This window comes from Quercus lobata, chromosome 3, assembly GCF_001633185.2.
Source record: "Quercus lobata isolate SW786 chromosome 3, ValleyOak3.0 Primary Assembly, whole genome shotgun sequence".
In the NCBI taxonomy this organism is placed as follows: Eukaryota; Viridiplantae; Streptophyta; class Magnoliopsida; order Fagales; family Fagaceae; genus Quercus; species Quercus lobata.
The window spans coordinates 49,537,838-49,548,907 of record NC_044906.1 but is presented as its reverse complement, the minus strand read 5'-3'; the positions used below and the strand labels follow the sequence as shown (position 1 = coordinate 49,548,907).

At 36.4% G+C, this 11,070-nt stretch overlaps 2 protein-coding genes across 2 annotated transcripts; one reads left to right on the top strand and one right to left on the bottom strand.

Moving 5' to 3' along the window:
* Positions 1–262: 262 nt before the first annotated feature.
* On the top strand, positions 263–2,977 carry LOC115982052. The gene is made up of 2 exons (XM_031104542.1): positions 263–701; positions 1,733–2,977. The coding sequence occupies exons 1-2, from the start codon at positions 342–344 to the stop codon at positions 2,645–2,647; spliced, it is 1,275 nt and encodes a 424-aa protein (XP_030960402.1). The 5' UTR covers positions 263–341; the 3' UTR covers positions 2,648–2,977.
* Positions 2,978–7,169: 4,192 nt separating this feature from the next.
* LOC115982530 (trihelix transcription factor ASR3) lies at positions 7,170–10,788 on the bottom strand. Its single transcript, XM_031105155.1, has 3 exons — positions 9,799–10,788; positions 9,298–9,339; positions 7,170–7,832 (listed from the first exon to the last, which is right to left on the bottom strand). Exons 1-3 carry the CDS (start codon positions 10,520–10,522, stop codon positions 7,543–7,545), a joined length of 1,056 nt encoding a protein of 351 aa, XP_030961015.1. The 5' UTR covers positions 10,523–10,788; the 3' UTR covers positions 7,170–7,542.
* Positions 10,789–11,070: the final 282 nt, after the last annotated feature.

The following is an 11,070-nucleotide window of genomic DNA, read 5'->3' as shown; positions in this document are numbered from 1 at the left end:
GGTTGGAACTCAAGTTTCTTAAACTCGATTTTCAAAAACAATCTAACTAACTAAAATGTTTCATCCGCATGTTATGTAGCAAAATTTTTTCTAAAAAACTACTATTTGGCAAATTTTGCCAGCCCAACCTAAACCATAATAGAAAAAAGAAGCCCCAAATATCCTTCTCTAAAAAAAGAAAAAGCCCAAAGTTTGCAAATTACCTAAACACCCCGCTGAAACCATTAATGACCGACAGGCGGTTCCTTTCGTCTTTCCTTGTTAAAAGGATCACACACTCACACAAACACAATACACAATACACACCGAACGAAAACCTCAAAAAATCTCCTTCTCCTTCAATGGCGTCCTCAGAATCCGTAGACGATAGCTTCCGAGCCCGAGTCGAAAAGGTGTTCGGATCCCTCGCATCCTCGAAATCATCGCCGTGGTCACTCACCGACGGCGAGGTCGAGCGACGAGAATGGAGGCGAGAAAGTAACGACACACGCGATCGCGACGACACGCCGTGCTCATCGGCGTTCGACGAGTGCTTTAAGAAAGACCAAAGAGCTTCGCGAAGAAAGCTTCGTAGAGAGCTCGATGACCAAAACGACGACGCGGATGAACAGTCCGATCGGTCGTTTAGAGGCGGAGATGCTGATATAGACGAATGGGAAATCAGATCTTCGATCGGCTTGGACCCCACTCTCGACCGCGAGGTTTGTTTCTTTTCATTTTGCATAATTTTGATCTTAATTTATCTGTTTTTTGTTTTTTTTTGTTTTTTGGTATAAAGGATATCAATAAAAAAAAATATTAATGTTAAGTGTCTAAGGGTCACTCGTATTGTGGAAACTAGTTATAAAATAGGGTAATAATAATGATATTTCTCGAATAGCTATTTAGTTTGATGGTTTTTAAGTAGGACAAGATGTTGAAACTTCAAACAAAGTAGGAAGCGATTGGTCTTTACATGGTATTGCAACTCTTTGAGCGTTGAATATGCCTAAGTGACCATGAGCTTTGACTCAAATGGCACTTTCTCATCTGCGAGAATGAGTGGGGTTCAAAAGTTACTTTTAACTTACCAATCATATATGCCCAAGTAATGTGTTGAGGATTAAACAATAACAACAATTATAATGAGCGAAAAATTGTAGTTGGAGGGAAATGTTGACAATATATCAACTAATTAATAAATATCATACCCGAATCTGAGCTCTTGGGCATGAGCATAAACTGCTTAGTCCGTCAGAGGTGAATGCGGTTGGATTACCTGGCAACTAGTTATGGTGGGTGGGGGTCTATACTCTTGGGCATGAGCATATATACTCTGCTTAGCTTGTTAGGGGTGAACGCCCTTGGATTATATGGCAACTGGTTTTAGCAGGTGGGGTCAGTTGTCTATAGGTTTTACTGGTTAGAAGCGAGTCCAAAGGGCTATTCTTTAGAAAGCTTCCTTACGTTTAAAAAAAAAAAAAAAAAAAAAAAAAACCCGAATCTGTTGAATATGGATGCCCTATGGTTTTTTTTTTTTTACATGAGCAATGTACTTGTATGGGGTGGCATGGATGCTGTAGGGGGGAAGAGCCGTAGATGTCATCAATGTTGTCGAAGAATACCGATAAGAGTGTCTATATGTAAGTTGAAAATAGTACTATCATGGGCTCTTTGTTTTTCTTTTACTTGTTCTTTTTCTGGTGGAGGCTTACTCTCTTTGTTTTGCTTATTTGATTGGAACTGGTTGCAGGAAGAGGAAGATGAGTTTGACAAAGTGGCTACAGGCAGAGAAAATGCGGGTGATCGTGTGTTTATGGGAGATGTTTCTGATCATGGGTCTTATTTGAACTCTCACAATGTGCTTACCAATTCATTACATGGTACTAGTACTGCAAAGGATCCACGTGCCAATCACCTGGCTGCAAAAATTAGGCTAAAAGAAGATGAAGATGAAGCTGAAGGTCAAAAGTACAATTCTGGCGGTGCTCATGACTCGGAAGTTAAGGGGCAGCATGTAGAAACATCTGAAGATTGTAAGCAACTGAGGTCCATATTGAAGAGGAAGGACAATAATGCCGTTTTTAAGCCACAAAAACGTGTCAGGTTTGACCCTAGTGTTGGAAGTGTTTTTGAAGAAGAAGAAAGGACTATGGCTGCCTCCTTGATGGAGCCTACGGGTTCAGATGATGGAACTCTGGAAGGCCAAAATGCTTCTAGGTTACCGGATTATTTACTAAATCCTTCCAAGTATACACGTTATAGTTTTGATTCAACGAGTGAATTTGATGAAGAATCTAATGCTCAAGCATATATGGACTTCATTAATCTTGTAAATAAATCAAAGCCTCCAGAGTCAAGGTTAGAGCCAGCTGATACTTCAGTTGATCTGTCAAAGTCTGTGATCTTTATTCCAAAGAAAAAGACTAGTGATGCCAAAGCAGTAAGTGATAGTGGTGTGTTAAATCAAAACATGGAAGAAGATCGTAAGCAGTTCTTGCATCGAGCAGGCTTTCTTGTAGGAATTGCGGCTGGGGAAGCCCAAAATGAAGTTAGTGCAATGGAGGAGGATGAATCACAAACAAGTGCAGCAGACGGAAGTGCTGGTTTTCAAAAATCTGGTCGGAGGTATCGTACAAAGTCAAGGTCAGATGACGATGATTCTTGATGTTCTCTGAAGTTTCAGACAGGCAGGCTTGAGCGATGGTTCATGATAGATTTCTGACAGAAATCTCATGGTATCTTTTGAACTCTTTTATCACATAAGCTTATTGTCTTTTGTTTGTAGCTTTGTGGGATTATCAGTCATTAAACAGTAGTGCATATGAGATGACAGATGTCTTGGGCTCTTGGCCCATTGGTATGTTGCAAAACTCATGCCATAGTTCAAATCCTATCATTAGTTCCTATCACTAGTGTATGAGAATGCTACATTCTGTAAGAATATCTTTTGTGAATGAATAGCATTGTCACTTAAACGTTTACCCCAGTTGATTCATATATTTTGTGATGGAGTACATATCGGTAACTTTGCAATTAAGCTATGCTAGCAATGGCTTATAATCAGTTGCCTGATATGATCGTATGCAAGTCACAATATCCATTATATGTTCACCTCTTTTTTCTTTTTTTCAGATAATTCAATATTTGTGAGAGAGAGAGAGAGAGAGAGAGAGAGAGAGAGAGGGGGGGGGGGGGGGGTGTTGTTTGATCATTGAACGTTTTTCTTGGAAACACCAGGAGCTCCTAAATGAGCTAGAAGGTTATTGGCATGTTTGCCTGCAAAAAATTGAGCTCTGGTCGCATGACTTACTTAACCCAACCAACCAAGTGAGTCATGATGGGAAACATGTCATTTTCTTTTTAATGGTTGCCTTCAAACATTTTTGAAACCAAACATTTTACTTATTTTTATTTTATATGGGCTCTCATGCTTTCTAGTTCCCTAGAGTATTCATATTAGGCTCAGTGTATTTTTAGTCAAATTTATTATAAATATCCAACTTTTGCTACTTTAACTAATCAACTATTATTTTCAAAAATATATATATATATTTTTTCTATCCTAATTTTTTGTTCACATATCTTCCAGATCAAACAATCACAGCCTTGCCTCAAATCCATATCAAACAATCAAATCACAACATCAACAATCAAACCCGAAACATATATCAAACAGACCTACTTTAGCTAAAAGAAAGAAACCAAACAAATGAACAATGGTGACCCACAACAACCGGCATCCTCCACCCAGCTCACAACCCAACCAGCTTGACTACCCCACACCCATCGCCTAATCGACCAACTCATGCTTAGATAGCCACCAACAATGGCCAAATCAATCAACCCAAGACAGTTGTGCCTACTTTCATTGCAATTGAGAGCCTTCTGTTTTGTTCTGGCATGAAGAGAAAGAGTGTGAAGATTAAAAAAAAAATTAAAATTATTTATTGAGCAAACCATTGTTCAAAAACTAGTCTCGCTTTCAGTTTTGTTGAGGCTGATGCGAGGGTGTTTGAAGGGAAATTTAGTAATTATGGAGAGTGAATATTTATGAGATGCTAGGTCTAGCTATGGGAATAAAGTTGTTGGGATTAATAAAGTTGATAGAAATAATGCAATCTACATGGTCTAGGGGTAACATGAATCTAATTGCTTAATTGCGTCAAAGGATAAAGTAGATACCTTCCTTTTTGTTTTTTGCCTTTGTTTTGAGACCTATAATGATAAATTTAAGTGGAACATTTTATATTTAACTGTAAAAAAGCTCATTATGATGAGTTAAACACATAATTTCATGAATAAATACTAACTAAATTAAGGTTAATTTCAAATAGAGGACAAATATCATGGTTCAAGAATAAAATTTAATATAAAGAAAATTTTATTTAATTTTTAACAGGTAGTTTACCTTATCTTTAATTTTCATGGTTCAAGCATGGTTAAGTAAAGTTGTAATCTGATTTTTAATTTAAATATTGTGTAGGGTATTGGTTTACAAAAAATTGAAACCTCAAAAGTCTTTAGAAAAAATTAACCGTAATTAATGACTCAACATATTTACAACATTTTTTTTCCAATTAGTTTGGGGTTTCAATTGGCTTGAATTTCTATTGGTCTAATTTTATGGAGGCCATTTTAGAGGTGGGAGAAATAGCGTGTGGTTTTTAAAAAAAAAAAAAAAATTTAAACATTTATTATTGTAAAAATTTGGGTATTTTTTAGAATGGGAAAGACCTTTTTCTAAAGCAGTAGGACCTTTTTGTAATGATATCCTTAAGCCTAGGGATTGAGTCGACACTAAGTGCATAAGCTGGGAATTTTCATCAGAAATTCCTCTTTCATTTTTTTCATTTCTTTCATTTTTGTTTGAGAAAGTTACACTTTACCACCCTAAACTATACACTACATTACACTTTGCATCCTAAATTATTCGAATGCACACATTTGCACATTAAACTCTCACAATTATCACACTTTGCACCCTCACATTACTTTTACTATTAAGTTAGACAGAAATTAATATCACATGACTTGCACATGATTTTTACTTCGGTGACACAATGTTTAAAGACCAAAACACCATTTTCACTAATAATTAAAACCAAATGCTTATTTCTTTTCTCATTTTTTTCCCAGGTCTCTCTCACTCTCTCTCTCTCTCTCTCTCTCTCTCTCTCTCTCTCTCATGCGTACAGGTACAGCTCTTCCCCTCTCTCTTTGTCCATGACAACTCTTCTCCTCTTTACCATTATTCAGTTTCTCTTCTCCACAAATCAATTGCTGATAAGCACAAGTCCCCCTAAGGTCAAATGAAGTGATTGGTAGCTAGGATGTTTCCCTACTTTTGGGCTTGCCTAAACATACCACCCTTGTTTTCTGGGAATTATTTGACTTTATGTTCGGTTTTCCAAATAGAGGGAAATAGATTAAAACATGTCGGTCTTGTTTTGCTATTCATTTCCAAGATTAGCTCATTAGTTATTACAAGCAACGCAAAGATGGTGTTGAATTGGCTCTTGTTTAATGGAATTAAAGGACTAGCAATATTACGTAGTTCTTTGAAAATTAAAACTCATTGCAATGTCCTTCAGTGCTTTATAAAATACAATGTAGTCGGTCATACGGTGCCAGCTTTAACCTTTGATGTTCTCGGAAAAGAAATACAGTTAGTCATACAGGGGAAGAGTTGCTGGGCAGGAGAGAGGGGAAGGCTATACCAGAGAGAGAAAGACCAGAAAAAAATAGCATTTTGTTTTTAATTGTCTGTGAAAAGGGTGTTTTGGCCTTTAAATAGTGTGACACCTAAGCGAAAATCATGTGCAATTCATGTGATATAAATTTCTATCTAACTTAACAGTAAAAGTAACGTTCATTAAAATAAAATAAAAAAAACAGTAAAAGTAATGTGAGTGTGCAAAGTGTGATAGTTTAGGGTGCAAAGTATAATCTAGTGTATAGTTTAGGGTGGTAAAGTGTAATTTTTCCCATTTTTGTTTTTCCAATTAAAAAAGGGTAAATACATTTTTGGTCTATCCTATACATTATATTTCAATTTGATCTTTACCTTTTCAATTGTGTAAATTTGGTCCCTAACATTTCAGTACCGTGTCAATTTAGTCACTGCAATATCCTTTGGATGAAAATTAATGACGTGCTTAATGGCTAAAATAAAAAATTGACTTCTATTGATGTGAGAATAAACTAAAATTTTATTTTGGTTGTTTGCCATGTTAGTAATTTTCATCCAAGATATAACGGTAGAGACTAAATTGACACGACATTGAAAGGTTAAAGACTAAATTGACACAATTAAAAAGTTAGTGACCAAATTGAAATATAATTGGTGTAAAGGATAGAGATCGAATATGTAGTTTACCCATTAAAAAATCATGTGGACGTTTAATGGTTTTTGTCATAAGTTCTATTCCACCTCCCAACATTCTTTTTCCTTTTATATCTAACCAAAAAAAGGGAATAAATTTATTTTTAAATCTTATAATTAATTGGTGTAACAAATTAAATCTTATATTATGAGATCTATTGAGTCTCGAATTTGAAATCTTTAACCAATATCTTAAGACCATCATCAAGGGATCATTCTTTGCAAGTTGTAATTACCTAATGTATGGGGCAAGGGACTACACAAACTTTGAGAATAGGAGGCACCAGAAGAGCTCTAAACACTCGTTAAAAAAAATTCCTATAATTTTAAAAATAACAAATTAAATATGATATTTTTAAAAGTAATAAATTAAACTCTATAATTTTAAAAAGAACGAATTAAACTCCAAGAATTTTAAAAGTAACAAATTAAACCTCAAAACATTTAAGATCAACATCATTGTCAAAAAAATCATTATGTTCAAAAATTAATATAGGTAGAGGGTTTAATTCGTTACTATTTTCATATCTTACTGGTTTAATTTGTTACTTTTTAAACTATGGGATTTAAATGGTTACCTTTTAAATCTTCACAGATTAATTTCTTAGAGCCTATATCATAGAATTTAAAATGTAATTCTCTTTTGGGTAACAATATTATCGTCTAAACATTTTCATACCCATGACTATACACTGAGACTTAAGAATGTCAAACGTTAATCTATGAGCAGTGAAAATTCCCAGATGCTTGCCAGGCATGCTTAAGAAGGTAACATTAATAATTCTTCCTATAGGCAAGGCAGAAATAAAAAAATAAAAGCTTATAAAGCTGACTAAAATCAAGAACTTGTACAATCACAAAAACATTAACGAGAGGAATATCCTATAAACTGGAGGTATGTAACAGAAGAGAAGCGGAAATGTGGTATCTGAAATTCTGTAATCAATATCTGTGTATGTAACCTATGACGCAGTAATAAGCCACACAAGTGGCGAATAAAGGAGATATATAAAGAAAGAAAAGAAAAAATCAAGAAAAACATATTTGAATGCCATATTGAATGTCATCATCTAGATATAAATCCTTAAATCTCATGCTTCCATTCTTCAGCCTCTGCTATCGTCTATTAATGTTGGAGAGAACTCTTGTTATGTACACCGTGTTCTGATTCCCGTCCGCTACAACTTATCTGCGATCCTCCCTAAAGCATCTGCAAGCTTATTAAGAACACCAATCAAACTACTAACATCATCTTTCCGCTGTTCGCGATCCAGTTGGAAATTCACATTCTGAGATTCAAGTTGAGCACTCAGCATTTTCGCATTTTTTTCTAGTACATCAACCAACTGATTCTGCAGACTAACTGTTTCCTCATCTTCTTCTATTGCAAGCCTTTTTCGCTTCCGTCCCTCTTGAGACGTAGATCCTATCTCAGGATTTGAAGCTGGCTGTTTCTCGTTTGTTGTACCTGCAGATGGAAAAAAGTGTCATGAACAAAATATAGTTCTACTTATTCAATCAACAAAATTCTTATTATTCGTGTCAATAATTAAAATATGTTCTTAGCACACCTAACTCAGAACTCCACTATTACAGAAACCTGTATTTTCTTACCTAATACAGAATGCAAACACATGGTCTAAAGCAGAAGGTAACCAGTGCATCATGAAGGTCAAGTCTGACTGACCAGATGAATGGCATTTGATAAAGAATTTAAATTGTATGAAATTCAGTGCAACTCAAAGAATTTCTGTTTAATTTGAGCATTGTCAAATTAACAAGCATGAGCCTTCAAGTGGTTCTCAAACATATTCCAGTATCACGTGATAGACAACTATTTCCAAAACATCAGATCCAACAAAAGGGCATAACCTATGGCTGATCGGACAAGACATTAGACACCAAAGTGGAAAGCAAAAACGGGCTAGATATCTGATCAAAGTCACCAATGTTGACATCAAGGTTGATAGCTAAGACTATCCTGAATTAACTAAGTTGATTTCACATATTAACAATTATCCAGAGCTGCATATGAACTGTAGTTCTGACAAGAATCCTATGTTGAGTGTGTGTACACACGTATCATTTTAATTCAATTGTTACAATAGTCGCGGGGGGGTTGGGATTTAAACCATATTTCTTCCTGTAAAGGAGACCAAGCAATATCACTGAGCTATAAGGCTCTTGGCAGCAGCGTTTAAAACTTAGATAATTGGTAGATATCATGGAAAGGGCTACAGATAGTGCAGTAATTTTTGTAGCTACTTCTAAAAGGCTCTAAGTTCAACACACAGTTCAGAATTGTAAACAGACTACAATTATATGATGCAAATAGTCTCAACGAGCATACTGCAATCCAACATAAGCATGACAACTTTGTTTAAACAGTTTATCATGAAAAAGCAGGACCCAAAAGGTCAAGTTGAATCAAAACAGACAAAAAACAAAAGGGAAAGAAAGAAAGAAATCCCGGATTGTGACCTGGTCATTAGGCTAACAATCAGAACCCCAGTACACACGTGATCTTATCAACTTTTACTTTGCAACTTGATGTTCGTTTGAAAACATTGGCTTCACCTAGTTGATCATTATTTTCACATGCTAATCAATCTGTTTGTTCAAAACGTAATCCCATAACAAATCAATTTGTGCATTTTCTAACAAACACCTAAGACAATCAAAGGCTGAATTGCGTGGTAAGTTGAGTCCAACTGATACTTGTCCTACAAAAAGTCAACATTGTTAACTACGAACCAATTAGGGCTTTTTCTCAATCCGCCACCAAAGTTTTTTCCAATTACTTTATGCTCAAGTTTTTTTTTTTTTTTTTTTTTTTTTTTTTTTTTTAACCCATTATTAAGATCAAGACTCAAGAGCACTAGATCAGTAACAAGATGTATCATTCCGAAAAGCAAGCAGGAAAATAGCCTTACCTTGACCCTGACAGCTTCGTAGTACTGGTTGATACTGCTTCTCTGTTTAAAAAACACAAGGAAATCAAAACAAACACAAATTATTGGCAAAACATTTTCCAATAACCATTTTTGGTCCTAAAGAGTTCATCCAAAACCTTAACAAAACAACAAAAAGGAAATGAAGTTTTATTATGACCCATGACTTTCACAAAAACCCAAAACCAAAAAAAAAAAAAAAAAGCTTCTCACCAAATCCATTAAAAAAATCCTACCAACACTTTATAAAACATCACACTTCTCTAAAATCTATACAAAACCAATAAATAAGAGGACAGAAAAGGCCACCACTACACGACTACAATAACAATTCCCACTGAAAGCCACGCTAGATATATCTAATTTTTTTCTTCTTTTATACCAAAAAAAAAAAAAAAAAAAAATTAAAGATTTATAATTCAGAACAATCCAAAAAAAAAAAAAAAAAAACTCAAAAATTGAAAAGTCCTCAACAGCAATTACCGGAAATTGGCGTAGGAGCAGGAACCTCCTTTGGAACCGGTGGAGCCTCTTTTTCGGGGGTCCGACTCCGACCCGATTCATCCTGCTCGAAATCCGAGAACAGCCCATCCTCCGCGGCGGCGGTTCTTCCACTATCGAACAAAACTCCGGCATCCGCCTCCGTGTCCTCCGCCGCAGAACCCGGAGCCGCCAAAGCCAAAGAGAGGCCAGGAATTGAGGTCTCCGGAGCCCCACCCGACCCGGAATCGAGGATATCATAAACCTCCTTATCGAAAAACCCGGGCAACTTCCTCTCCCTCCTCAAATCATTCCTCATGACCCAAAACGACTCCGTTTCCTCCTTCACCTGAGACTCCCATTCCTTAATCTTCTTGTAATCGCCGGCCAAATTGCTCCACCGCTTCCGGCACTGCACGGGGCCCCGGTTCACCCCGTGTCGCTTGCAGTACGACGACACGGACGCCCACTTCGGCTCCACCTGACCCGACCCGAATGGCAACCCGGCCGACCTGCCACGCTGCCTCGCCCGAGTCTCCGCCACCCGCTTCCCCTGTATCAGGACCAGAATCTCCTGCCGCGTCCACCGTGGCAGTCTCGGCGTTTTGTCGCCGTCAACAAACGACGTCGGCCGCGCAGCCTCGACGCCGTTAGTAACGCCGTCAGCTTCGCCGTCAACGGGGTTTTGTGCCTGACTTAATTGCTGCTCCAAAGCCATCATTAACATAAAAACGATAAACCCCTCCTCCCCCAAAAAAAAATTAAATAAAAAATAAAAAATTATAAAATTTTTTCAAAAAACGACACGTGCTTAAATAACCCTTTTCTCTCCGTAGAAAGTAACGGCGTTTTATGAGAGACCTCCGTTACAGCGTTTAGAGGTAGAGAGCGAATTCATGTATCTCTAAAGAGAGAGAGAGAGAGAGAGAGAGAGAAAGAGAGATTAGAGACACAGGGAGGAAGGAGAGGAACTTATTAATCACTTATTGGGCTTTTGAGTGTTTTTTTTTTTTAAATTTATTTTAAATTTGATATTTATTTTACTGGGTTATACTATTCAGCTATTGACCCTTAACCCCATATTAGGGTTTTTTTGGTATTATTTATTACAGTCATTATCTTTAATTCTCAATTAATGGGATTCTTAATTTTCTTTCTTTTATTACAAAAAAAAAGGTTACTTTTACTTGCTTCCTCGTTTTGGAAATCTAATATATTAAGGGCAATAATATATTTTCATATTCTAATCAGTACCTTTCTTAAGCACTTGCACTG

Coding starts and splice junctions, on each gene's coding strand:
- LOC115982530 (XM_031105155.1), bottom strand. CDS start 10,522: ATGTTAATGATGGCTTTGGAGCAGCAATTAAGTCAGGCACAAAACCCC. Junction 9,340..9,798: donor TGCTCCTACGCCAATTTCCG/GTAATTGCTGTT, acceptor TTTTTTAAACAG/AGAAGCAGTATCAACCAGTA. Junction 7,833..9,297: donor ACGAAGCTGTCAGGGTCAAG/GTAAGGCTATTT, acceptor TTCCATCTGCAG/GTACAACAAACGAGAAACAG.
- LOC115982052 (XM_031104542.1), top strand. CDS start 342: ATGGCGTCCTCAGAATCCGTAGACGATAGCTTCCGAGCCCGAGTCGAA. Junction 702..1,732: donor ACCCCACTCTCGACCGCGAG/GTTTGTTTCTTT, acceptor AACTGGTTGCAG/GAAGAGGAAGATGAGTTTGA.